Source organism: Typha angustifolia, chromosome 15, assembly GCF_048772165.1.
Source record: "Typha angustifolia cultivar Huaian chromosome 15, ASM4877216v1, whole genome shotgun sequence".
Classification (NCBI taxonomy): Eukaryota; Viridiplantae; Streptophyta; class Magnoliopsida; order Poales; family Typhaceae; genus Typha; species Typha angustifolia.
Window position 1 is genome coordinate 22974169 of NC_133253.1, and position 26442 is coordinate 23000610.

At 37.9% G+C, this 26442-nt stretch overlaps 5 protein-coding genes and 1 long non-coding RNA gene across 7 annotated transcripts; 3 read left to right on the top strand and 3 right to left on the bottom strand.

Moving 5' to 3' along the window:
* The first annotated feature begins 147 nt into the window (after window positions 1-147).
* On the top strand, window positions 148-6913 carry LOC140779214 (uncharacterized). Its single transcript, XM_073124210.1, has 12 exons — window positions 148-341; window positions 520-581; window positions 1696-1767; window positions 2499-2580; window positions 3215-3285; window positions 4777-4878; window positions 4958-5047; window positions 5165-5239; window positions 5330-5362; window positions 5449-5529; window positions 6314-6376; window positions 6453-6913. The coding sequence occupies exons 1-12, from the start codon at window positions 287-289 to the stop codon at window positions 6651-6653; spliced, it is 987 nt and encodes a 328-aa protein (XP_072980311.1). The 5' UTR covers window positions 148-286; the 3' UTR covers window positions 6654-6913.
* A 1415-nt stretch (window positions 6914-8328) lies between these two features.
* Window positions 8329-11630, bottom strand: LOC140779333 (uncharacterized). The gene is made up of 2 exons (XR_012107326.1): window positions 9539-11630; window positions 8329-9314 (listed from the first exon to the last, which is right to left on the bottom strand). It is a non-coding gene; the product is annotated as an uncharacterized lncRNA (long non-coding RNA).
* A 959-nt stretch (window positions 11631-12589) lies between these two features.
* On the top strand, window positions 12590-14162 carry LOC140778941 (uncharacterized). The gene is made up of 5 exons (XM_073123849.1): window positions 12590-12948; window positions 13038-13143; window positions 13222-13303; window positions 13411-13462; window positions 13598-14162. The coding sequence occupies exons 1-5, from the start codon at window positions 12643-12645 to the stop codon at window positions 13739-13741; spliced, it is 690 nt and encodes a 229-aa protein (XP_072979950.1). The 5' UTR covers window positions 12590-12642; the 3' UTR covers window positions 13742-14162.
* A 146-nt stretch (window positions 14163-14308) lies between these two features.
* LOC140778940 (uncharacterized) lies at window positions 14309-19593 on the bottom strand. 2 transcript variants are annotated; one of them, XM_073123847.1, is made up of 6 exons: window positions 18967-19593; window positions 17181-17295; window positions 16923-17094; window positions 16616-16812; window positions 16081-16221; window positions 14309-14495 (listed from the first exon to the last, which is right to left on the bottom strand). In XM_073123847.1, the coding sequence occupies exons 1-5, from the start codon at window positions 19443-19445 to the stop codon at window positions 16099-16101; spliced, it is 1086 nt and encodes a 361-aa protein (XP_072979948.1). In that variant the 5' UTR covers window positions 19446-19593; the 3' UTR covers window positions 14309-14495; window positions 16081-16098. The 2 variants fall into 2 exon arrangements, with proteins under 2 accessions (XP_072979948.1, XP_072979949.1); XM_073123848.1 differs by having other exon boundaries at window positions 17181-17292; window positions 18967-19591.
* Window positions 19594-21442: 1849 nt separating this feature from the next.
* Window positions 21443-25049, top strand: LOC140777673 (serine--glyoxylate aminotransferase). The gene is made up of 6 exons (XM_073121949.1): window positions 21443-21583; window positions 22458-22684; window positions 22918-23202; window positions 23528-23894; window positions 24093-24303; window positions 24655-25049. Exons 2-6 carry the CDS (start codon window positions 22480-22482, stop codon window positions 24790-24792), a joined length of 1206 nt encoding a protein of 401 aa, XP_072978050.1. The 5' UTR covers window positions 21443-21583; window positions 22458-22479; the 3' UTR covers window positions 24793-25049.
* A 230-nt stretch (window positions 25050-25279) lies between these two features.
* On the bottom strand, window positions 25280-26185 carry LOC140777675 (uncharacterized). Its single transcript, XM_073121955.1, has one exon. The coding sequence runs from the start codon at window positions 25826-25828 to the stop codon at window positions 25406-25408; it is 423 nt and encodes a 140-aa protein (XP_072978056.1). The 5' UTR covers window positions 25829-26185; the 3' UTR covers window positions 25280-25405.
* Between the last annotated feature and the right edge of the window lie 257 nt (window positions 26186-26442).

Below are 26442 nucleotides of genomic sequence, written 5' to 3' on the forward strand. Positions count from 1 at the left end.
AATATATTTAACCCAAAAAAAAAAAAAACGAGTAATTCACCAAAGTAGAGTTATTTTATCCTGGGGGTGCATAAAGCAAGAAAAGGCGCGTGAGTTTATCATATACATTAGAATTTATTTTCTGGAAATAAAGGAGAGAAAAAAGAAAAAAAAAAAAAAGAGGGAAAAGAAAGTAAATCTGACCACTTGGGAAGAAAAAGAAAAGAAAAAAAAGAGTCGAAAGCCTCCTCTTCATCGTGATCTTGAGAAGAAGCATCGAGTTTTCTCCTACCAGACTCCTTCAAGAATGGCGATGCAGTCCGGAATCGCGACCTCGAAAGTTCTCATCCTCGTCGGAGCAGGTCTCCCGTTTCCTCATGTCAAATTTTTACCTCGTTCCTCGATTCCAAGTTTTATGGGTGCTTTCTTTATGTATCTCTTTAAATTGTTAGGATGGAATACGATTGGTTTGACCAAAGGTTGTTAAATTTGTGCCCAATTTTCTTTCCTATTCCTTTTATTTTCCCTTTTTGTGTTTAGGTTTGACTGGTTCGATCATCCTGAAGAATGGTCGGTTATCGGATGTTTTAGCGGAGCTTCAGGTGATTGCCCCTCTTTGTAGATTAAAAACTTTTAAATTTTTTTAAGAATTTAAGTTAATGCAATGTTACTTGTGAATTTCTTGACTTGGCGTGCACAGTGGTTATTGATTGGTTCTAGAATATCTGGGGGATAAACTTATCAGACTTTACAGATTTAGTTCATGGACTTGTAGAATATATGTGTTCTCTTCTGGAACAATCATGAGCCTAGGATTTTTTGTATGCCATCAGAAGCCTATCGCTCTATATTAGTTGTTAGGATTCTGGAATCGATAGAATGGAATATCTTTCATGACTAATTTGCCACCACTTCTACTGAATCTTGGCATTATATTAGACCAGCAACTTAAGTATAGCACCTTGAGCTAGAAGTGCATGCTGGGAGATGATTTTAGTCTTTTAGACAAACATAACCCAAGTTGATGAAGCAAGACATTCTTGTTAGGTGTTCAATGTTGAGATTTTAGATGAAACACAAGTTAGTTCCTTCACCTTCCATATGGGCAATTCTTTGCCACGTTTGTGTATTTCTTGTTGGGCCATTTTAATGTATTATACTCTTTACTTGAACATATTATTGGAATTAAGCTTAACTATATAACTTCTATGAGAGTAGCACTCTTAGTTTCTCAGATAGTTTTTTTTTTTTTTTTTTTTTTTGGAGAAATTTCTCATGTAGTTATTTTACTCCCTGAAAGGAGTGACAATTTTCTTCTTAAGGAATTTCACCATTTTTCTTGTTAGTTTGGCTTAATATTTGTAAGTTTGACTCCATTGTACGGAACATCTCCTATAGATGGTGCAATAACATCATTTCTGAAATTCGTTAACCATAATGATCTCCTTATATGCTTGAGATTCTCCAATATCCAAAGTAATGAGGTATCATCCTGCTTTCTTCATTAAGCAACACCCATCATTCTAATCATATGCATTCTTTTGATATTTAAGTTGTTGAGCTTTCCTTATAAAGAATGGCCATCCAGATTTCAGGACACTATATTTTTTGTTCATCAAAAGGAATTCCATATGTATATAGTCGTTCTTTCTTGTAGGGTAATTGTTTTACATTTCCTTTCTAAGAACATTATGTTTCTTGCATTCCTGCTTTCAGGAGCTAATGAAAGGTGTGAATGAAGGGGAAGTTTCTTCAAGCCATTATGACACTTCTCTTCTTGCAGCTCAGGTATCACTTTGTTCGCATTGCATGCCCAAGTATGTCTAATGAATCAATTTTTATTTTGATTAGCTGGTTATTGTATGGTTGATATTTTAACCGTTGCATTTTCATCCTTTTCCTTTCTAGAAGAAGAAACTATGGTGAACTGCTAGCTTAAAAGTTAAAGCTTTTCACCTATTTGATTAGACCTTTTTTTCCAGATTAATGAAATCCCCAAAAAGATGTGCAATATATCTTTTCCTTCTCCTTTCAAGGACATACTCCACCGAGAGTTGCGCATTTTGAACTAAAAATATGATTTTGCATACGTTAATATTCTAAAGTTTGTAAGTTGTAACATCCTTAAAGAAACAAAGGGCGGCTGAGTTTTTTCAAAAAAGTGCCTGGAATTTGCTCCAAGATTAGCCCCCACAGGCAGTCTTGAAGTTACAATAATGTGAATTTATGCTTCTATTAGTATGCTGGTAAGTGTTGCCTTATATTTTTTATGTTTCTTGGAGATTTTGATCTACTAGGTAACCCCTCTTACCCAACAAAACCTTGATGACATTGCTTCAGATGATGTTTAATTAATCATTTAATCTAAATATTAAAGCATGTAAAGCAACTTCTAAACTGTGTATGAAGAAATACTCATCTAGTTCTTGGATTCGTTATTGTAAGAGCTACTTCCATTATCTTCTTCTTTGATGTCAATCTTAAGTGTTGCTTACTTGCCTATCACATACTGTTAGTAGATTCGGCATTTAGCTCAAGAAGTCAGGGACTTGACACTCTCTAGGCCTGTGACCATATTGACAGGGGACTCCAATTCCAGTGGTATGTATACCTTCCCGTTCTTGTTTCCTAATTATTGATTTTTTTTCCCTTTTCTTTTGAAAGTAGTACTACTGCAGAAACTCATCTTTGCAACTGCTCTTTTTTAATGTTGAGTTTATTTTTCCATAAGGATTATAGGAAACCCCAGCAGATAATAAGATAAGCCTCATTCAGTTGATATGTTTAACAGGCCCAGTTTATACTTGCTTTAAAACTATACTAGGCAATAGTAGTCTTTTAGATTTCATTATGTATCATTCATATACCTCTATTTCTCATCTACTTGGTGACTAAAAATATAAATGCCAATGGAGAAGAAATACAAAGATATCTTGCTTTCCGGTAGGATTTGTAATGTATTGCATGTTCTTAGATGATTAATGTTTTTTTTTTTTCCTAAGAGTAAGTTTTTCATTGAAAAGATAATCTATTTTGGGCAGAATTAATTGGTCTTTTAACATTTTGACATATACTGTTGCTACTCTCTTCTTCCATTTCTGGTATACCATTAGTTTATGGAAAGTAATCTCCCCTGGTTCTCAAAGTTCTACATGCATGTCATATATATCTTTATTTTGATTCGTTTTTTTTTTCTATTTTCTTTTTTCCTTTTTTTTGTTCATTTGATCTTCAGGGAATCTGTCCTCTTACATAGTGCCAGCTGCTGCAGTTGGAGCCATGGGTTATTGCTATATGTGGTGGAAGGCAAGATTTCAATTATCAGTAGTCTATGAATCCTTTAGACTGAAACTATACTATGCTACGTGAAATTTGTTGTCTTAATTGTCTGGACTTCTGATATTTTACTAAGATGCCAATTTACTAAACAATATCCTTTTGGTACTTAACAAGTTAGGAAAATTTTCATTTCACAGCCTGCAGGATTCACGCTGGTTCACACCCTACCTTTTCAGTGTTCTAAGTTGAAACCCTGCATTTCTATTAAATTGTTCAAATAAAATCCTGTTGTTAGTCTTGTTTAACAGAATTCAACCTTAACTCCCTAGTTAGCTTAATTGTACTTTTCTAATTAGATTGAATCTAACTCAACTCAAATGCAACTTATCCCAGATGAACACTTTAACACAAAGGTAAAAAGGAATTAAGGAAGAAGTAATTGCCAACTTCATGGAAAAGTTCAAAGGCAGTTTGAAGATCCCAATCATTTACGCTCAAACTAATAAGAATTTCTCATTTCTTGTACATTTCTGCTAAGACCCATTAGGTTAAAGTTGTCCCAGCTTGCGATCTGAACATTTTCAGGTAAATACAGGGCTTTATTGAGAAATAGCAGAGGGTAGTGTCTGAACCATAGTACGCTGGTAAGGCAGTGATGAAATAATAATTTCACAACAACTTTAATGGACTTACGAATTGCAATGTCCATCTGTTAAGAAGGCATCAATGATATTTCAGGGCAACCTTGTAGATATATAAAGGTTGTTCCAGTAAGCATGTGATGTTTCTATTTGTAATCCAAAATGGTGGCCTTTTTTATTTTTTTATTATGTCTTATCACATTCTAATTTATTATTTTTAGGATAGGAACAAAGAAATTGAGGCCAAAGAAAGGAGGCCTTGTACTGTGAATGAACCCTCTTAATACAGAAAACATGCATAATTTATTTTTAATTCTTGAGCTATATAAGACCTTCCACAGACCCAAGATAGGTGTAAACCTGCTGCACCAGGATGCCTGTTTGAAGCTACATGAAACCATAGTTGATTGGTTGTATCTTCTTTTTTTCTCATTATATGAGAGCAACAACTATATAGACTATTTCATAAGTAAAAACATTAAAAAAATCACAGGTTATAACAAGAGAATTTTGACTTCTTGCCGAGGCTTACTTTTATCTCGTGCTTATAATATTTTTATACATAATTCAATGATGTCCCTGTATCATTGCTCACAGTATCATTTTAAAAGTCATTTAAGGTTGGTTTTACTTGCCACACAGAAAATCTTGAGATCCATATTTGTCCTGTTATGTAGTCTCTATTGTTGCCAATTGGTTTGGAATTATGGGAGGCCAAATTTTAGAAATTTGCCATTTGCTCCTGTCCTATGTGTTTAAAGTTTAAACTTGATATGTGCAGTTGGACATCTGGTGTTGATATATATTTCTCTTTTTATCAGTCTTTTTGCATCTTCATTTGTCCTATCTTATTCTGCTTTAGCATTCTTCTTCACAGGGCTGGTCTTTTTCTGATGTCATGTTTGTCACAAAACGCAACATGGCTAATGCTGTTGCAAGTGTATCACAACAGTTGGAGCAAGTATCGACAGCTTTAGCTGTATGCACATTCTCACAACTTCTACTTCATGGTTAAGTTTTTCTCCAACAGTACTATCATTCATTGCTGTTCTTCTCAGGCAACAAAAAGACATCTCACGCAGCGACTTGAAAACTTGGATGGAAAGTTGGATGAACAGAGGGAGATTTCTAAAGTTATCATGAATGAGGTTGGTTAGATATTCTGCTCTTAGTCCATGTCATATATAAATAAGCTAGAGCCTGTTCAATTGTAGATTAATCCACTTCATATTTAAATAAAGATTTTTTTTTGGGTTTAAATTTAGGTTGATGGTGTTAAAAGCAACCTTTCTCAAATTGGATTTGATATCGAATCTATACAGAATATGGTGGCTGGACTGGTGAGTCCAAATATTCAGTTTTCTCCACTGTTCTTATGAATCTTTACCTGATCTTATTTTACTGATCTAGTTTTGTCTTTCCATGGACAGGAAGGAAAGATCGGACTACTTGAAAACAAGCAGGTTTTGCAAAGAATTTACTCATGTTTGTGCAACTTACAGATTTACAATGTTCTCATTTGTCTGTCACTTCTTTTGTTATTGTTCAGGATATGGCTAATGCAGGTATCTGGTATCTTTGCCAAATAGCTGGAGGTATAAAGGATGGGGTGAATTCAAAGTTTTTTAAGGTGAGTGCCCATTTGTGTATTCTTCCAAGCTCTCTATGCCTAACGTGTAAATTGGTTATTCCAATTCTGTGCTTCAGTCTCATGGAAAGGAGATTTTGTTGCACCCTGTTTTCATATAGATATCCAGGAAAATTAAGAATAAATAATAAATAGGGAATGAAAAGGAGAAGATAGAGAAGGTTAGCCTTGGACTCAGGTCTTCTGGACTCTGACAGGAAGCATGATCCCAACACCACACATGGAAGTGGAAGAAAATTCCATCAATTGAATGATGCCTTCCGTCCACACCCTTCTCCTATTTTCATATACATAAAAAGGAGAACAGCTCCTGGATGTACTTGATACTACTAGCTACTACCATTGGAATATTGCCTTCTTTCACAAATGTGATTCCTATTCTGAAGTTCTTTTGATTATTTCGGCTCCACCTGGCCTGGTGTATTAGCACCATGTATTGGAAGAACTCAGTAAACACTTACCTCATTTTCAGACTACAATACGCTGCTGTCTTTTCTTCATTTGACACCTGAAGCACCAAATAAGGCTTCAATTATTACAGCAGGAAATGTTCATGATGACCAGCTAATTGTCATTCTTATCATCTCTAATCAGCTCAAAAATTGGAAGTTAAACCAATTACCAATTTCATTTTTCCGAACTGCAATATGAGATGTTTATCTACCTACTAATGCATATGGTCATGGAATAATATTTGCTCTATCCAATTTTTAGTTTGCCAATTCCTTATGATGGTAATGGTACATCTAATTTTTCTGGTTGATAGGAAGCAGGTGAAAAACTCAAGTCTTCACATTCATTGACTTCTGCTGAGGACAAGTCACTTAAGGTACATTATGTTTCCCATTTGAACTCTTCTGTCAAATTCTGCCTGATATTTCCTAATTTGTGTCCTTTCACTTCAGGGGCTACAATTTCTTGCTGAGACGATCAGTGCTAGAGGAGCAGTAGAGTCAAAGACAAACACAAACACAAACACAATCACAAACGAGGATGTTCAAAAAGATAATGAGAAACCCATGAAAGAGACTTCTGTGAAAAGTAGAGCAATACACAGGTCATACACTAATGGTTTTTCTATAAGGAAGCAAGGCCTTGCTCTGTGATCAAAGTTGCTCGCTTGCTTTGTCCGTTTGTAATGAACTCTTCATCTTCATTGATTTTGATAGCCATTATTGCAATTTTGGCCATCTTATGGGTGTTTACATGCTTCCCTTTATTGGGTAAGCTATTACGTGCACAATCCTATGCAGGGCTACAAGTGTGGCCTAACTAGTCTTTGCACCAATTTGTTTGTTTATTTTCACCGCCATATTGTACAAGGTCAGTTTAAAAATAAGATGGTGATATACTCATTTCCCTATGATAGTGCTTGGCAATGGAACTGTGCTCAGATAGCTAAAGTGATGATTAAAGTGGTTCATGTTATATGTGCATTCTCAGGTTTGAATCCTTAAAAGTTTGTCTACCGGAATATCATCTTAAAATAAAAGGAAACTCTTAAGTTGCTTCGTAATGAGATCTAACCACAGATATGCCTTTGTCATCAAATCTTCATCATATACCCTCTCTTTCTAAACTCCGAATGACACCAGAGTTCCTGATGCAATTAACTATCAGATGTTCTTCCAGAAATTGTCCAGTCACCATTATTCCGAACTTCTTGACACGTCTTCATCTCAAGTACTTTCATAAAGCTTTGGAGAGATTTGAAATATCCTTTCAAATTATGTCCTACAAATCCAGCTTAATCCAACTAAGCTGATCCATTCTGAACTAATAACCCCTGTTCCAAAATGGCTCCTTTTATTTTCACATTTCAAAACTCGGTACAATTACTAGGGCACTCATCCGTTCGAACCGAAAAAATTAGTCCGCAAAGTAAGCTGAGGAGTTCGCAAAAGTCGACTAATTAGAACTCTTTCTCTGTTGCTTTGGTGAAGAGACGTTGGGATGCAGAGCTCTAGGTATATGCAATCCAGGGGTTTTCTGAGCACAAAGAGCTCTCTTATTAGTTTTTCTTTTACAGCTACTCTGGGGTCAGATTTAGCATTAATGGAATAACAACGCACCGTTGTGACAATCTAATCGACTAGCTAAATCTATTCTTTTACTACTTTCTAACTGTAATACGTGATACTGTTAAGTCTTGTAGAGGAGTACCAATTGGTAACTCATAACATGTGTTAAGTACTACTACAAATTAGAATAATTCTGGCAACATGCGCACGCGTTTGATTCACATTGGTGTATTCTAATCTTCTGGCATCAACCTTTTACATCGTCAAAGCAGAGATATGATATTAATTTTCCCAATCTCAACAGTTGCAGAGGTAACTGATGTCGCCCATAGAAAGGGTGAAATGCCAACAATTCTACAAATTTCACACCAAAGAGAGAAGAAGAAGAAGAAGAAAGGTAGATAATTTGGCTGATACTGTAATATCTTGTATCTTCACATGCCTCATAAATTGATTTATAAAGACTTGCTTGAAGTCAACTAATAAGCTATTACCTTCAAAGAGAGAAGAAAAGCGAAATAAGATATGAGAGAGTAATGTAAAGAGTTAAGGTAGTAATGCATTTATTCAAAGTCTTGCATTGCAATTTATTCTTGCTTGCAATTCTCATTTTAAAATTTCTTGGCCAGATGGCTTATTGAAGTCTACTCTCATGGTAAAGTTGTATTGCTATTCCAGAAATATTTTACAAAGTTCTCTTGCTCTGCTGCTAAAATTATAGAACAGTTCTAGAAAGAAAAGTGTGGCACTTTTTGAAGAATATGGAAAAGTTTTGCTCACATATATTGTATTTCTTTAATTTAAAAGATAAGTAACTAGCTGTCTTAGAGTCTTCCCTGTACAAAATACTGATCTACGCTAAGAGAAGATGTATCACATATATTTAATATAAGGTCAATCTCTATGGTTCAAATAATTGCCTTCTCTAGTGTGACAGTTACGCAGTTATTATGTTTTCAGGATTTCTTCATAATGTATCAAGGCCGTGATGATTTATATGTTTATGTTGTTGTATCAATTACATGTAATCGTGTTTCTTCATCTTCCAAATTAACTCTTGTTTCGATATTGTTTGGCATAATAACTCTTATCAATGCACTTCTATGTTTTTATAACTTTCATGATATAATTCAGATTCTCCATTCACCATTTAGACATTCAAAATTCATGGTTTCTAATCACTAAATTGAATTGACATTGATATAACTCTAATATGTTATCAAACTTCTACATCGAAACAGATATGTCAGATTGCATTAACTTCAGCAGCCAATGCGAGTCTTTTTAAATCAATTTATAGGACAGATACAGTTAAATTATCTCCATTCAGTATATCTTTTGTCAATTTCCAGAATTGTCCCTTTGTATTGGCACCTATGTAAGTGCTGAAATAGGGAAAATTGTTCTGACATCTCTGTTTCGACGATATAAAAGTTTGATATCATATTAGATTATATCAATGTGAATCCAATACATGATTAGAAACCATACCTTTTAAATATCTAAATCGCGAATGGAGAGTGAATCATACCAAGAAAGCCATAAAAGCACAGAATTGCATTGATTAGAGTTCTTTGAAGCAAGAGTTTGAATGATGAAGAAACACAATTACATGCAATTGATCTGACAATATAAAGATATAAATCATCACAAACTTGCTACATAATAAGGAAATCCTGAAAAAGTTAGTAACTGCATCAATGTCAACCAGAGTAGGAAACTGTTGGATCTCTCTCTCCTTGTTTCCTGCATAAAAATAATAAAGAAGGATTAGCTAACCATATTCAGTTGGCAGAAGGCAGAAACAAGACCTATCCGTAAATGCAGAGAACCAATTAGAAACTAGGACACTAGAAACAGAGACGACTGTCAAGATCGCGAAAAGGACTTATAATTTGGTACGACACGAGACAAAGAATATGTATAAGAAAAAAAAGACGTATGCATAGACATATTATATTTGCACTGACCTGTTAATTTGTTTCAGGAAGGATGATCACGTTACATCCATTCTCCTAAAGTTCCTTGACATTGTCTATGGATTAGACTGTCCATGTCCTTCAACTTTAGCTCTTGAAAGAACGTGAAGTGTTGCAATCCCTCCTCATGAACCATCCTCAGCTTGAGGCAATCTCTCATTTTTCGATGACCACCATGCATTCATTCTCCTTGAGTTCCTTGACACTGTCTATGGATAGACTATGAATCAAATCTAGTGTTGAAGGGATGTGAGGTGTTGCAATCCCTCCTTAGAGACCATCCTCAGCTTGTGGCATTGGCTTAGTAGAACATAGGTGAGCCTAGGCATCACCCGTACCTCTATCTTCCATTCCTCAACATTCAATAAGTGAGCCAGAGACAAGCGTTGCAGCTGAGGGAACCCTTGTGAAGAGCAGTACATGCTCCTCCCTTCATATTCGTCTAAAGCCAATCTAACCACCACAATGCTTGGAAACTTCTCCAATATTGGCATTGGGTCTTCTTCCAATATAGGCATAAGTGACCAAATCTCCGTAAGGTTTTGTGGAAGAACTCCAACATCTGGGAACCCAAAGAATACCTCTGAAGGTATAGTAACAGTAGCTCTAATTCTGCAGTCCAATGTCAAGGAGACAAGTGTAGTCATTCCTACCAATGATTTGATCGTTGTTTCCAGATTATATTTGCCGCCAAGAAAACCTCTTGTAAACTGAGCAATAGGACATAATATTTTTTTTTCATTTATGTTCAAAGTCTGAAAGATTCTTCCTCTGTTAGAATTTGGTGAAGTCAAAGCAACATTCTATAAGTATACATTCCTCAGTGTTGGGATGTCCCAAAAAGAACTCGGAAGCCATCTTAGAAGTGTCACTCTTGCAGCCAGAATTTGCAAGTTCAGATGGCACCAGATAGAAGATGAAAGCTCCACACCCTCGCAGTATTTAATTCCAAGATATCTTAGATGGATCATTCCTTTGATTTCCTTAGGATACTTAATTCCCATTAGCCCACTAAATGAATTATAAAGTATACATAGGAATTTCATCATAAATACAAATAGAATTGATCCATCCATGAGCTATGCTCCTCTCAACAACTTGGACCATGCATCTTTGAACTAGCTCATCCCAACTCTTTTCAGGATTTCTTTATTATTCCATGTGGTAGTTTCTCACACATCATCCAATACTATTAAGTATCTTTTTCTTAAACCCTTTTATCTATTTCTTCGCTATTTTTCATACTCTGCTTTTTTATTTCTTTTAACAGATGAGACACTTCATATAGCAGAGAAAGGGCTATCAAGACTGCAGTACTAAAATGTTGCTTAGGTAATTACGAATATTAGATTTTCCGATTCCTCCCATCCCAACTATAGAGACCATGATGAGCAGCTGATTCTCTGGATCAATCAGTTGCTCAACTATTTGGTCTCTGTAATCATCAAAGCTTATGACGTCCATGCTGTCGTCGCAATCAGGAGAGACTAGCCTCTTAGCACGAAGAATCTCATCCTCAACTCTATTCTCCCTGATTTTGATTCCGTCTATCTCAGCCATACCATACTTAGATGTGCCATGAAAGATCTCACTAACCTTTGTTTTAATCTGTTGGATTTTTACACCAACATCATGAAGGGTCTTCAAATCACGAGTTTTGCAGGCATACCTTGATAAGCCCCCCCTGACGCCTCTCTTCATATTATGCCTCCTGCTTATGTAGCTGGCGATCTCTATAACATCTCGGCTTCATACGCTACGTCTCTTATCTCCCGTTCTCCCTTACACAGTTCTTCAGCCGCCGATCTACGTTCCTCCACTTAGCGTCGGCGTCCTTGAGGAAGGATTGCAGTCGCCTCACCTCTGCCTTCATGAGCTCCACTTGATCTCGAACGCCCCCCAAGAAGGATGTTTCTTGGACTACAGAATCAATTGCGAGGTTGCCCTCTCTCTCTCTCTCTCTCTCTCTCTCTCTCTCTCTCTCTCTCTCTCTCTCTCTCTCTCTCTATGGGGAAAGGGAAAGATTTGGGGGAATTTGAGAGCTCTCTGTGAAAGAATGGTGATGGGGTAGGTAGTCCTTCGACTTGCACGATCTCACTAGCAATCTTAGCTGGGACTTGTGGACGAAGTTATGCCACGTTAGAGTATAATGATATCATGAGAAATTTGTATACGTCGCCGTGCTTAAGATGACGGTGACGAGATGCTTCTATTTGCCGACTTCTTCGTGTGACACACGCAACTCGAGTTAAAACCATTTTAAAGACCGATAACGAAGCACGTTAATTAGCCGATTTTGCTTGCGGGTAAAGAATCAAGCCTGAGTCGGCGCCGACTTCTGAGCTTAGTTCGTGCTTGGCGCTTGGGCAACTAAGTATGCGACGCTTAACTGGCGAATGGATTCATAAAACGTTATTATAATGCAACGTTCATGGTTTCTAATATATATATGGATGTGATAATTACACTTAGACTCCTAAAATTATTATTAATCTCTTAATGCTCTTTTTCTAATTATCCTTTAAGAGCTTTTCTTATTAATATATGTCATATGAGTAAGTGATTATTATGTAATCAATTATAGGCTCTCTAGATTTTTTTTTTTTTTTTTTTTTTTTTACCCTTATGTTTTTTAGAAATATAAAATATAGAGAGAAGTTGATATATTTGACGTTTTCTATTAATACCGCCAGAGAGGTTCAATGTGTCATAAAAGATTAATAAGAAAAATTGATATGAAAATGACTCCAATTTAAAGAATCTAAGTGCAATTAATTTTATCTATATATCTTTTTCAAGGCTAACTAGATTCATAAAGCAAGAAGGGGCCTTTATGGCTTCATGCTTAGCCATCCCAAATATGACCTACTTCGTAAGTATAAGGCTTCAAAGAAGATTGGAAGAGGATCCTTAGCTTGACAACTTTGCATTGTAAGTATTGCTTCCATTCCATACAATCCTTTGCTTGTCTCATAGTACATAAATTCCATTCTTTTTAACATCTATCACCTCCCATTTCATGCCCACTGAGCTATGAGTCCATCCCCACAATAAGGTCTCCTTAAGCCACCCAACAAACTCCGTTTCAAAGTATCATGTCCTCCCTCCTCTCCACCACTCTGCATGCCTATCCTGCCTCAATCCTGAAAAGGACACAGCTTAGGCATCAACATTTGGACAGGAAATTCCTCCGTAAAAAGATCGATCAACGGCGAACGCCGCAACGCGCCAGAGCTTCATGGCAAGTCGGAGGTGACGATTTCCGAACCTTGAAGAGGATCATGCGACTAAATTCCGCGTTTCAGAATCGAAATGTCAAGGCATTGTTTGAGTTGGCTAGCGATGAATGCAAGTATTTTTGTAACTCTCTTCCCGCCATTGACCTTCTAGGATTATCTAAGGTGAAGCTTAATCTTACACAACTAGAATGAAGCAAGAATATATTTGTTTTCAATCTTAGAACGTTAATGGCATCTGTTGTTTGTTGTAGAAAGTGTTTGGGATAATCATCGCTCTGATGGTTCGGAACAATGTGATGTTTGTGATCAAACCATCAATACATAATGGAGTTGATGTGGGCGTTAAATGGATGTTAGGTTTGTGCTGACTCAAAACCTTTTGTAGAACAACTTGATTAGAGAAGGATTATAATGAAATATATACCTTGTTTGCAGAATGGAAGGACAACAACTTGCCCTTAGGATTTGGTTTAAACGTCAACACTACTCATATTTATAAGGGGATGGTCTTTATAAAGTAAGCAAGTAGGATGATGAATGTTTCAAGCTTCAATATCTTATCACTAATCTTTTTTTAATCTTTTTTCTTTTGGGGGGCTAATCCTATTGCCAAATAAATTATAGGAAAGGCGATAATAAATTTGGCCCGTTGCTTACCGTCAAGAACCTTCAACTGGTAAGCCTCAGAAATCCTGATCTCGGAAAAGAAAATTATTTCTTAGGAATTATTTCTTAGGGCGAGTGATTTTTCATGAGTTAAAAAGCTTGAGCAAATTAGAGGTTTTTTTTCTCTTTTCTTTCCCATTCTCAGGATTTGGAGGAGATCCTCTTGCCCATTATTGATAAGGTTCTTCCTCAAGATGTACTCAAAGGGAAGAGGGTGATCATTATGTATTGCTTGCTTAGTCTAATAGTCATGGTAATAAGCTATGTCTTACTGAAGAACACTCCTTAGAATAAAATGTTACGGGGATTGAGAGTATAGGATCATTCTATGAGCTCTTTTCTGTTAATTGGGAGGTTAAATGAAGCTATACTTAAAAAGAACAGAGGTATGGAATGGCCTTTTGTGAATTTATATTGAGTGCTTCTACGCTTGCATAGATATGTCAAATGACAAGCTCTTGGATCGATCATAAATTACCGGATGAGAGACACCATCCTACTGATCTCAAGAATCCAGAAATGAGGGCCCTTGCAGCTGGTACATATGTAGCATGTAACAGAGGTTTTATAAATCCCATTTACATAACCAAAATGAGCACCTCATAAATAGCAAATTAGTTTGACAAAAGAACAGGAGATTAACTGGCATTGACCAATCGCATCCGTAACTGCATAATACTTCTTTCGGATTACGCTGTTCAACAGCTACCTGTATATACGGCATAAATGGGAAAGAAAACCTACAAGCATGTCAATACTCACAATGCGGTAAGCAGTTCTCTGCTTAGCTTTGCCTTCGAATTACCTAAGTATTGGTGTTAAAGGTACTAATCAGAAAGGCTGGAAGAGAGAAAACTAAGACAACTATCATCACCTTCCTTGCCACTATCAAAGATCAAAGTACAGATTGCCCAGAGAGAGAGACAAGTTTGTCTGAGCTAAATAAAGCACAACCAACTAAAAACACATTGAACAAAAAATAATTCTGTTTCATCAGTATCTGCTATACTGTTAGACCACTAGATGCCAGTGAACTTGCTCATCTGCACGTACAAGAAATAAATGCACGCTTGTCACTTCCACGTGAAGAAAAACTTCCATCCAACAAATATTATACCAAAACATAAACTGGATGATATAGTTAGTCGTAAAGGTTATGGAACAGTTTTCGGATACCTATAGTAGTGCTTCTCGCCGAAAGAAATTACCAGAGGTAAGCAACTCTCCCTATCAAACATTTTAATAAAGGTACATTTTCCATGAGGGATAATTTGCACAAATGTTTTTGAAAACTGGTCCTTGTATAGTCACAGACATCATGCACCTCAAAAGTTTAATTCAAACTATGGCAGGAAAATTTCCACCAATGTTGCCTAATTTTGAAAGAAATCCATGTGAGCTGAAATTTTCTAGAACCCTAATTTGTATGACGAACTACTAAATGTGATATTGTACACTAGGATGGCAACTTATTTCTATAAACATGGTAATAATAACCCAATAAACATGGTAATAATAACCCAGTAAAAATTTGTGGCAAGACATTTACACAATATGAAGGGTGGAAGAATTAATGAACAATATGGAAGGAAATGAGATAGATATTTTGTAGAATAAGTAAAAAAGTTACATGACCCAACCCCAAATAGTTGGTACTACTAGTTTGGTTCTTGTTGTAAGTAAAACAGTTCTGTGACAGGAAAATATATGTATATAATCTAATACTTACGGGAAAAGTATGCAGTTTAAACTTTTAAACTATAGTTTGGCTTGTGCACTACAAACACTTGCCTGGAACTCCCTCTAATAGGTGAAAATAATAAGATTTTATAACTAGGCAAAGCGAGCTGGCCCGCCCTTAGATCACCAGGGGCTAAGGCTAAAAGCAACAGTTAAGTAGCCAACCATGCAAACTGTCAGATCAAACTGCATAAGCAGAGAATGCAAGAGACAATCCCCACAGCACAACAGTAGAGGAAAGATGTCCAATAATATTCTACTTAGACACTAACATACCTACCAGCTACTGACTTGGGTCAACTAATGAAATTCTCTAGTAGCTTAAGTATGTCCCTTTTTCCAGAAAATAATGAATTGAAATTCCTTATGCTGTGCAATGACTTTATTGGTGTCTTTCTGTTCATTTTTCAGTTAGCAAAAGTTGAGAATGAAGTGATATGAGCAATCACGTAGGTTTGTTTGATAGGTACAGGATCAATGACACAGATGAAAGGGCAAATAATATCTCATACTTTTGAGTTTATAATAAACTTTGACTAGAAAAACAAATTGCAATCAATTTAGCCTTCCCTACACCTCCTCTTTTTTTCTTATTCTTCTGTCATTCATCCCAATTACGTCAAATTTCAAACTCATCTATTCCATGTAAGAATAACTTAGGCTTCTTTTTTTTGGTACGCCAATATATCATTGTTCAGTGGCCCTATAATATTTGCATAATGATTCCAACTGCCTTAGCAAAAGAAATAACCCTGCTTAAAGGACATAATTAGCTCTTGAGATGTAACTTATAAGCCAAAATATCACCAATTAAAAAAAAATTTACCCAATGTTTGATGGATATCTGAATGTAATTATTGAATATGAAGTGTTAGGTTGCTAACTTACCAGTAAATATCATCTCTGTTATGATTGCTTAAACAAATGGTTCGACAACATCTCTGAAATTCCCGCTGCAGAAAGGCTTTCACATCCAAAAAGTTGTTGAAGTTTGGAGTCACATAATATTACTGTTGCATTCACTGGATCCTAGACAAATAATAACAAATTACTGTTAAGACAAAACAGCCAAAGCATATAGATTTGTCATGTCTTTTGGGAATTCCTCAGTGACTGGGAATAAAATGAGGCCAACCAGAAAGAGGTTGGAAAATACATAAAATGATATCCAAAACAACAAAGACCCAGACTCTGCAGGACAGCAATGAGCTGGTAAATATATTAACAGCCCCTGGCTACATATGCACAGAAAAGGGAGGGAAAAGAATATGAGAAGTGAGAATATCTGAAATGATAGACTTTCTAGGCTTTCAGCTAATCCCAAATAGTGTGGATCCACGAAATTGTTACTATTCTTGTGAAACAGATGCAAATGTCATGTTCAGAAGAAAACCAAAATGCAAAGTAAAAAATTGCTCCTAACCTCAAGTTGATTACTTTTAATGTGGTCCCAAACACGTCTTAGGGCCTCAGACTGAAGCATCTCCCTCTCTCCAGTTCCAAAAAATATAGCCAGTGCATCCGATATGACAAGAGGATATTGATCAGTATCAGGCGCAGCAGAAGAAACATGTTCTGTAGCTGCAGCCTTTAACTTTTTGGAATCTGGTCCTGAACCTTCTGCAGAATTAAATCACATGTGAGGTTTTCTAGTGTATTATCATCAATATGCCAAAATCCCAACAGCACATACATAATTGTGGGGATTGTTTATAACACTATATACTTACTAGTTGGCTCAAGAGGTATTATATGCTTTGCTAACAGTTTATTCATTTTGAACATATCAGTACAGTCTGTCTCAAAAACAACGCGTAATTCATCATTGCAAATGATCTTCCTCTTGTTATTTGGGTCCTGCAGGTTATTTTTGCGAATGTATGCCCAGAGTTGCTTCACAATCTGAAATGCATATGCTCTCTTAGAATTTCAGAAAACCATAAAAATGTCCGGACAGGCAGTAAAAGTAAAATGGTAGCAAGAGGAACCTCTGTCCTAGCCATGGTTGGCTCCCCAACAATAGCCTGCAATTCAGGGGAAACACCACAGACTTTACTTAACCCCCCTGGGCCGCCTCTTCGTTTGACTCCAGTAGGAGCACTGCTACATAACATACAAGTGAGTCGAGTGACAATTATCAGTTGAAATAAAAGGCACACCAATCAACCTCATCAGGTTAGAATTTAAATAATAAAAGAAAAACTGGTATATGCAAGGATTACATATCCAGAGAATTTCAGTATTTCCTTAAGAAATACTTTTCTTATTGCTTTGTGAGAGAAGGTTGTCTCCGGTGACAACAAAGCAAGATATGTCTTAGAGATTAAAAATTGGTGCATTTTACACTCCCTTTTTCAAACTTCTTGCTTTTTCTTAGATTTATTCATAAGCACCATCATATCACAATTCAGTCTAGTCCTCAAACCATTTGTTCCAAGTAGCCGTAAACAAAGTCACAGAACCTAAACCAATGAACAAAAGGATATAATATTTTGATATTACTTTATGATCCCCTTGTCACTACTTGGAATTACATCTGTGTAGACCATGATGCTTTTCTAATAGTCTCTTCCTAAATTTTCCTTCAATGTCTTCCACCCTTAATCATAATAGTGTAACCCATGGCTCCATCCAATGGGATGAGGAGGACCAAAACTGCAATATTTCTCGAGAAAGTCATCTCACCTACAACATCAGATGTGGGACACAATATTCTGAGGCGTGTTCAAGAAATCATAAGATATTTTACAGTTGTCACCAGCCACACTTATCATGGAAGCTTATAGCTTCAACATACTTGGGCTGTTGGTTTCTATCCATCCATGACAATCATCTATACGACTCTGAGTTGTCTTTTATTTAACCATGTAATACCTAAGATCATACACGATGCAGAAAAAAAAAATCTACTCATGAGCGTTAGCTAGCATAGATAGCACAAACATACACCTCCACTGAACAACGATTATTCTTTTGGCAAGTAGCTTAAAGTTATACCATGACAATATAGGAACTTCACAGAATAATAAAATATAGATCCTTGTTTAGTAACTTATGGTACATTGTCATGATTATCTAAGAGTAGAGTTAAATTGAATGTAACAATGCCACAATCATTTCTTAACATATGGTACAACACTTCATATGCATAGCAGTTAAGTTCTCTAAAATAGTCATATGTTGCCATTAATAGTAAACTGTAACACATATAACCAATAAAAATATCAAGATTAAGTATGAGCATAGAGTAGTTGTAGCTTAAGTAAGTTTTTTCCAAAAACCATATTTACATCTGGAAGAAAAAAAAATGTGAATGTGATGCTCTCATATCTATTTTGTAGTTAAATTACCAGGAAGGGCGTCATAATATAGACTACATAGTCATCCTTGCTTAAATCTAAAGAAACAATATCTGAAATGAACCGATCTGCCTATCAAGTCAAGATCTCAAAAACACTAACTTATCTCACATGATTTCCCTACAAGCATTTGAATCAACCCAAATATCAACTCAAGTGAAATAACTTTTCTCCTGATGACAAATGGATTTTAGTTTTAGCCACTTCTCCCATGACCCATGCGAACTTATGAAACGATCAACCAATCACTGGGAGAAAAGAACCAAAATAAAACTACAATAATAAAGGATATCATCATTTTCTCCAAAACGACAACCAATTTCTCAGAGCTTTCAAGAAATCGTTAGGCAAAACCGCAACTTTAGCAAGCCCCAAATCCTAATTTCAGAACAGGAAAGAGGCGAAAAGGGGGCACCTTTCTTTGTTCGCAGTCACCGGTGGCCTCGGGGCAGCCGGTGGCTGCTGTTGTTGCTGTTGCTGCAACTGGAGCTGCTGCTGCTGCTGCTGCTGGGCCACCGCGGCCGCCACAGCCGCCGGAGATGCGGAAGCGCTGGCCGGCGGCAGAGGAGACGGGTACCGAAACGAGAGGTCATGGTGGTGCGGGAGGTGGGCGTACGGGGAGGAGGAAGGCGGAACGACGTGGAATTGCGCGGGATGGGGCTGGTATTGTGGGTGGGAGGCGAGGGCAAAATGGTCTTTTGGGGACGGGCCGAGTAGGAGATCGATCTGGTCGCGGATGAAGCTGGCCTTGTGGGACAGGTCGATGCCGAGTTTGGCCTCCAGCTGCCGGACGACGCCGCTAACGGAGATGACGGATCCGGTGGCGGCGTTACTCCCCGCCGTCTGACGGAGCAGCGACTCCACGCAGCTCGCTATCTCCTGGTCCGACGCCATTTAACGTCTAAAAAATGCAAATAAAACCCCACAAAATAAATAATCAAATCTTTGGACCCTTCCCCGCCCTCCTGCTCTCTCTCTCTCTCTCTCTCTCTCTCTCTCTCTCTCTCTCTCTCTCTCTCTCTCTCTCTTCTCTTCTCTCTCTCTCTCTCTCCTCTGTCTCTGTCTCTCTCTTCTCTCTACGGATCTCTCTCTCTCTCTATCTCTCTCCTTGGGGGGTCTCTTAAATAATAGATGGATTGACGCAAATATCCTCAACAGGTGTGCGAAATTACAGGTGCACAAATAGCAATACTGCCGCCTTAGGGTTGTCGGGATCGCGTTACTCGCGGTTCCCTCACCGCAATATAAGCTTTGGTAGTTATGGCACGGTGGTTTCTTCCTTCGGGTTGTTGAGCCGCAACCGGTGCGACTCGGGAAAGGGTTAGGTTAGGCTTTTGTCTGGTTAAAATTTCATGTGGGCCATACCAAAACTTATATCCGAACCTAGCTATCGCAACGACCTCAGACTTGGGATAATTAATTATTTATTTATTTGTTCGTTTGTTTGTTTATTATTATTATTATTATTATTATTATTAATGTTGTTTTTCTCTCTTATAAAATTACCAGGTGGTGAGCGGAGTCGTAAAATTATCTGCTAGGTAAATAAAAAGAGAGGAAAATTTGGACGCCGAGTCTCTGCCCCCCCTGTAAGGCCCTGTCTCTTTTTTGCTTCTTTTTTGCTTTGATAATTGCCTCTCTTTAAGGTGGAGGTCGCGTGCAACGGCTACTACGCTGTACCCATGACGTGGAGTCATCATGAGCTCAGGAAGCATCACCAATAGTTTGACCACATCGCCACAAACACGAGTTCCTCCGAACTCACAGAGCTGATCGTCTGGGTTCCCGGTTGCAGGAGTTTCCCGCAATCACCCCCACTTGGCAGTGCTCAAGTGGCTCGTCAAATTTTTCTTCATATATCCACTTACATTTCCATATTGATTAGTGTGACATGATAATATCAGGATTCCCAAATTTATGAAAGCAAATTATTATTATTTTTGTATTATGGAAGAACTGCTGCTTTTTAATCTGAAATCTGAAGGGAAGAAAGACTGCAACGAGTTTTACACAGTAGTTCATAACAAAAGATGGATCTTCTTCCCATACCTTGCATATATTGAACATTATAAGAATATTTTTCTCATCAGATCTTAGGATGGAGGATCGTTCCCCTTTGCTAGAAAACAAACAAGATGATTGTTCCAATGATCAATTCCTATGAGTATAATATTGTAATTCCTGCATATGCTAGAGCACACCGAGTCAAAAACCTACAGAGCTTTACAGGTAGGATATATATTCGATAATGGGATATAAACATTGACTATTATGACCTCCCTTTTCTAAATTTTCTTTTCATCATATTTCATCATCTCACTTAATCTAGACATAAGTATTATAATCGATAGAGAAAATATTAAGAAAATAAGGATATAAATTTTTTTATGCTGAAAGATATTGAAGGATGAGGATTGATGGCTCTGAAAACAACCATCCCTCTTAAATCTACCTCCAAGCGGAGATACTGAACTCGGGATATGAACATACTTATTTTATGGTTATACTAATTAAAAATAGAATCTCCAGTTGAGTGAATCCATCGGAGGTCAGCATCATACTACGTCTCTTCTTACGTCTTATTTTCACGTCCGATCCACCAAATTGCATGCATGACTTAATGTGTGTTATCTCTACTGAAAATCTTGACGTGGATGCATCCGTAGCCAACGGAGTAGGGAGTTGATCCCATTGATCCCCTGCACCACAGAGCTGCTCCTCTGCAACTCCTGCTGTATGGGTTTGGGCACACTTCGGCTTACTTGGTTGGCTGCAGAGACAAGACTGCCAAGTCTCCTGCAGCCGGGGCTGCACGTGATCGGCTCCCTCAGTTTGGCAGTTCCTCTCCAAGCTCCATGGGGCTCTGGTGAGTGCTCTTATCTGCCACGTAGGATATCCTGGGACCCACCTAGAGCTCTTCGTTGGCCACCATGGCTCTTATAAATCCTCCTCCATATCTCTTCGTCTCTCGTCTCTCTCCATCATACGTGCAAACTATCCCAAACTCTTGGATACAAAGAAGAACTAAAAAGGTTCGTGCCCCCCCTCCTCCTCCCCCCCCTTCTCTCTCTCTAGTAATCTATTTTCCTTTGAGAAACAAAGTGATCTTTCCTTTTGTAATTTCCATCAATATCATTTGCATTGCTTAAGAAATTCCTGAGATTAACGAAGCGTATTGTTTCTTGGAAATTGCTATACCAAACTATCTAAACACAGTTAGCCAGTTTTCCAGGACGGGCCTCGGCCCATTAGCCGAAAAGGTATGCATAAGACCCATAAAGATTCCGATTACCGGGTTAGCGGGTATATCCTATCCGTTTGTCCGTCCGTAATATATCCTTTTTCGGGAGTTATAAGGCCGTCCCCGCTGTCCTCTTTCCGTTTCCTTCCTCGTGTCGTCAAATATTAGTAAGCTTCGGCTCCAATCTTCTCCATTAGCGAACACGACGAAATCAAGCGGTCTCTTCCTTCTTCCCCACCATTCTGCCCGTAATTTGTGTTTTCTCCTTTGTTGTAATTTTTGTGGTTCCTTTTTTCTTTTTTTGGCTTGTAGATTCCACTTATAATCTTTGTGGGTCAAATATTATTGTTTAATCTTTATTTTTTACTTCCATTATTTTGATTGTAACATTTACTTTGCCACTGAAAGGATTAAATGTTTATACCTGTGAATTGTGAAATCCAAGCCTTCTGTAATATGGAATCTGACAGATTTTATGATCGATTTTGAACTGGAGTATTAAATCTAAAATCGAAGACAAAACTTCATGTTGTATCCTATTTTTTGTGAATTGTATTAATTTTTTAGGTTGCAAAGGAAAACATTAAACTCGTATCAGCATGAGGTCTGTCTCTCCTTGTAGGTAAACATTGTAGAAGTTGATCTTTAGCTTTATTTGTTTGTAGTGTTGAAGGATCCGCAAGGAAGATGGATTATGTGTATGGACCTGGGAGGAACCATCTCTTTGTGCCGGGGCCTGTGAATATCCCGGAGCCGGTGATCAGGGCGATGAACCGGAACAATGAGGATTACCGCTCTCCGGCCATACCAGCATTGACAAAGACTCTTCTTGAGGATGTGAAGAAGATCTTCAAGACCACATCGGGAACTCCTTTTATAATCCCCACTACTGGTACATCCTATGGTGTTCTAATATTTGATCAGAGAAAGTGTTATCAGCATACTTAGACAAAATTCGAATATTCACTGTGCTTGCTTAGGATATGCTGTTCAGTACTTGCTTGTTACTTTTATGTGATTATGTCTCGACTTCATTCCCTATCATTACTAAAATCCAATTATATTTCTTCCTATAGCCCTCGTATACTATTATATCTTCTTTGTGTTTTTTGTGTGTTCTGCCAGGTACTGGAGCATGGGAAAGTGCACTTACAAACACTCTCTCACCTGGTGATAGGATTGTATCTTTTCTTATCGGGCAGTTTAGTCTCCTGTGGATTGATCAGCAACAGCGCCTCAAATTCGATGTTGATGTCATTGAAAGTGAATGGGGAGATGGTGCCAATCTGGATATTCTGGCATCTAAATTGGCAGCAGACAGGACTCACACTATCAAGGCAATCTGCATTGTTCACAATGAGACAGCAACTGGAGTCACCAACAATTTGGCAGCTGTGAGGAAATTGCTAGGTATAGTATAGGAATATTTTATCATATTAATCTAAGAATCGGTTTAGCTAGAGGATGGCACAACTTTCTTGAAGTGGTTCCCCTGTCTTTCCTTATTGTGCCATTGCTCAATCCTAAGTTTATTCATGATGGAATTGCTTCTTTTCTTGATATCATCAAATTGAGATGGTTTTATACACACACATTAGGTACTTCCAAGTAAAATTAACTGATCCCATGCCACAAAACTTAGGTTGAGTCTTGACCTGACTTGCCTTGTGCTTTAGCCTCTATGTGCTATGTCTTCTTGCTTTATGTGGTAAAATTTCCTTTGTTATCTTTGCAGATGAATATGGTCATCCTGCGTTAATACTTGTTGATGGAGTGTCATCCATCTGCGCCCTCGACTTTCGTATGGATGAGTGGGGAATTGATGTTGCTTTAACTGGATCACAAAAGGCTCTTTCCATGCCTACTGGGATGGGTATCATTTGTGCAAGCCCGAAAGCTCTAGAAGCAACTAAGACAGCCAAGTCTGTTAGAGTATTCTTTGACTGGAATGATTACTTGAAGTTCTATAAGCTAGGAAGTTACTGGCCTTACACACCTTCCATTCAACTGCTTTATGGGCTAAGGGCAGCCTTGGATCTCTTATTTGAGGAAGGGCTTGACAATGTGATTGCAAGACATAGTCGTTTGGGGAAAGCAACAAGGTATATAAAGTTGATATGCATGCATTAGTTTCATGTAGGTTAGCTTTTATTCCAATAGAGATACACATAGTTCATTGAACTGCAAAAGTTTACAACGAACTGCACTTCACTCAATTATTTGACTCCTGCTGCATTCTATGCTCTTGCAACTAGAGTGAATTCAAGTATTGCTGATAAGCGATAATATTAAATTCACAGACTTGCTGTTGAAGCTTGGGGACTGAAGAATTGCACAAGAAAAGAAGAATGGGTTAGTGATACTGTCACCGCAGTGGTAGTTCCACCATACATTGATAGTGCTGAAGTCGTTAGGAGAGCATGGAAGAGATACAATTTAAGCTTAGGACTGGGCCTTAATAAGGTGGCTGGGAAGGTATTCAGGATAGGACATCTTGGCAACCTTAATGAGGTATTTCCTTTCTTCTTTGCTTGCAATTACAGGCTATGTTCTTTCTCTTTTTCGGAATGAGTAGCAGTACCTTTTTCAGGAATAACATGGTTCTTCAGCTAACTGTAAATGGTACCTAAGTAATTCCTGATTTAAGAAAGAAAATAAGATGTTTATGAATCAGGTCAGTTTGTTGAACTAGAACTTCGAAAGCCGCGCACTGTAATTACAAATTATATTAACTAGTTACTTCTAGTGTTTATAAGAGAAAAATAGGCTTCTACACACATATCCACTAGCGCTATCAGCCATCTCACTATGTCCTTCTTCTTGTTCTCTGTTAGTAATGACCATTCTCTCTGGTTTCTGCAGTTGCAATTGCTGGGTTGCCTGAGTGGTGTGGAGATGGTACTCAAGGATGTCGGCTACCCAATACAGCTGGGAAGTGGAGTCGCAGCTGCGGCTGCTTATCTTCAGAACACTATCCCTATGATCCCTTCTAGGATCTGACAGCACATAATTCGCTCGTTTGCTTGGAGAAGAATGAAGAAATACAGTCCGCTGCTCAGGAGGCCCAAGCCCCTCGCTAGTAGATTCTCTATGTAAAGCTATAAATTTGGATCTGTCAGTTATCTATTTCAAGTTTTAATATGTATTGTATATTTTATGAGCCAAAACTCCAGTGATTGTGCTCACTGATAATGTCAACTTCAGTATATTTTCCATCATTACCTCAAAGTTACGGATGTTAAACTGGTTTTAGTTCATCTGTGCTGACTTCTTTTTTCACTTCTGCCAGTAAATTTTCTTGTACTCTGTTCTTGAACCTTGAATAGTCTGACATCAAATATTTTGGCTTTGCTGTTCCTTACACAAATTGTGAACAGCTAATATTAATGCATTAGTATCAATGTTCTTGTTATATTCTCATCTTGGTCTTGCAAAAGATTTATCAGCTACAACTCATGAAACTTGAATTGCTAATTAGAGCATTGAAGGTATACATATCTTTCAGAACTGCTTACGTTATTGAACTTTACTGTTACAATAGCTTGTTACAGGTATGCAATCTTATCCTATCTATAATCTTATCATATGAAAAGTACATGATCATCAGGCATATTCATGCTGCAGGGATCCTCTGAGCCAACTCTCTCTCCACAGCCCTCTTCAGGAAGCTGCCTTCTTCAACCACCATCTGAATCGGCAGGAACCCGAGCCCGTTCGCCACCGCCAGCATCACCTCCTTCATCTCAGCCTTGAACTCCTCCAAGTCAACTGTTCCATTGCCATCATGATCAAAACGCTTGAACAGCCCGCGGTAGAGTTGCATCAGCTCATCTTGGCCCATCACCACTTCATCCACCCCAAAGTGCTTCTCCAACACCCTGAGGCTCATCAGCTCGTTAACCAACTCAGCATAAGAAAGCAGGCCATCACAGTCGCTGTCGAGGCTCGCGAACCGGTCCTCGACCAAGCCATTGAAAGCCCTCTCGTCCTCGACGAAGCTAAGAATTGTCGCGCCGTCTAGTACCTCCACACTCATCTTTATACTTCTCAGAATCTATACGTTTTGCTTCTCTCTGGTTTGAAGAAGAGAAGGTAAGTATGCATGCAATTTATAGAGAAAGATAGAGAATAGTGGCCTGCTGTTTGATCTCGGGTTTGGTATCAGATGCTATGGGCTTTGGTCTGTTAGGCAAGTCGGTGGAGAGTTGGGTCGCCTACGGTGTCCTAAGAATGTTCGTTGAACTCGACGAGGAATGCTCTGAGTTGTGAATCTAGAATAAGGAAAAGATATACTTTTCTTGGTCCTTAATTTGATGACTTCGCGAACACTCGAAGCCCACTGAAAACTTTGCGAGACCTACAAATATATTAAACTCTCGATTCGATCACACCCTCAAGACCTTTGAAGCTTTTGACTCTCTAAGACTGGGAATAAAAGCTTTTCAAACCGTTTGCGCCGGATCCTCCGTAGGAATATTCTCCGCGTATTCTCTTCGTTCGCTAGCAGAGATAAGTTGAAATTGAGAACACGTCTTTGGACTCGACGAACTTTCCTTGCTTCCTAAGGAAAGAATTTTTACAGAAACATCCTACGTGTTTATGAATTTAGATTTTTGACTCCTATTTCTGGGGCTTTATTATTGAAAAACA

What these genes read in the sequence shown, in the direction of transcription:
- LOC140778941 (XM_073123849.1), top strand. Translation starts at nt 12,643, where the DNA reads ATGTCCTCCCTCCTCTCCACCACTCTGCATGCCTATCCTGCCTCAATC. An exon ending in ACCTTCTAGGATTATCTAAG is followed by an intron (nt 12,949 to 13,037) that starts GTGAAGCTTAAT and finishes TGTTTGTTGTAG; the next exon opens with AAAGTGTTTGGGATAATCAT. An exon ending in AAGGGGATGGTCTTTATAAA is followed by an intron (nt 13,304 to 13,410) that starts GTAAGCAAGTAG and finishes AATAAATTATAG; the next exon opens with GAAAGGCGATAATAAATTTG.
- LOC140778940 (XM_073123847.1), bottom strand. Translation starts at nt 19,445, where the DNA reads ATGGCGTCGGACCAGGAGATAGCGAGCTGCGTGGAGTCGCTGCTCCGT. An exon ending in AATACCTCTTGAGCCAACTA is followed by an intron (nt 16,813 to 16,922) that starts GTAAGTATATAG and finishes TTAATTCTGCAG; the next exon opens with AAGGTTCAGGACCAGATTCC. An exon ending in TTAAAAGTAATCAACTTGAG is followed by an intron (nt 16,222 to 16,615) that starts GTTAGGAGCAAT and finishes TTATTTGTCTAG; the next exon opens with GATCCAGTGAATGCAACAGT.
- LOC140777673 (XM_073121949.1), top strand. Translation starts at nt 22,480, where the DNA reads ATGGATTATGTGTATGGACCTGGGAGGAACCATCTCTTTGTGCCGGGG. An exon ending in CGTTTGGGGAAAGCAACAAG is followed by an intron (nt 23,895 to 24,092) that starts GTATATAAAGTT and finishes TTAAATTCACAG; the next exon opens with ACTTGCTGTTGAAGCTTGGG. An exon ending in ATCTTGGCAACCTTAATGAG is followed by an intron (nt 24,304 to 24,654) that starts GTATTTCCTTTC and finishes TGGTTTCTGCAG; the next exon opens with TTGCAATTGCTGGGTTGCCT.
- LOC140779214 (XM_073124210.1), top strand. Translation starts at nt 287, where the DNA reads ATGGCGATGCAGTCCGGAATCGCGACCTCGAAAGTTCTCATCCTCGTC. An exon ending in ATGTTTTAGCGGAGCTTCAG is followed by an intron (nt 582 to 1,695) that starts GTGATTGCCCCT and finishes TCCTGCTTTCAG; the next exon opens with GAGCTAATGAAAGGTGTGAA. An exon ending in CTGAGGACAAGTCACTTAAG is followed by an intron (nt 6,377 to 6,452) that starts GTACATTATGTT and finishes CTTTCACTTCAG; the next exon opens with GGGCTACAATTTCTTGCTGA.
- LOC140777675 (XM_073121955.1), bottom strand. Translation starts at nt 25,828, where the DNA reads ATGAGTGTGGAGGTACTAGACGGCGCGACAATTCTTAGCTTCGTCGAG.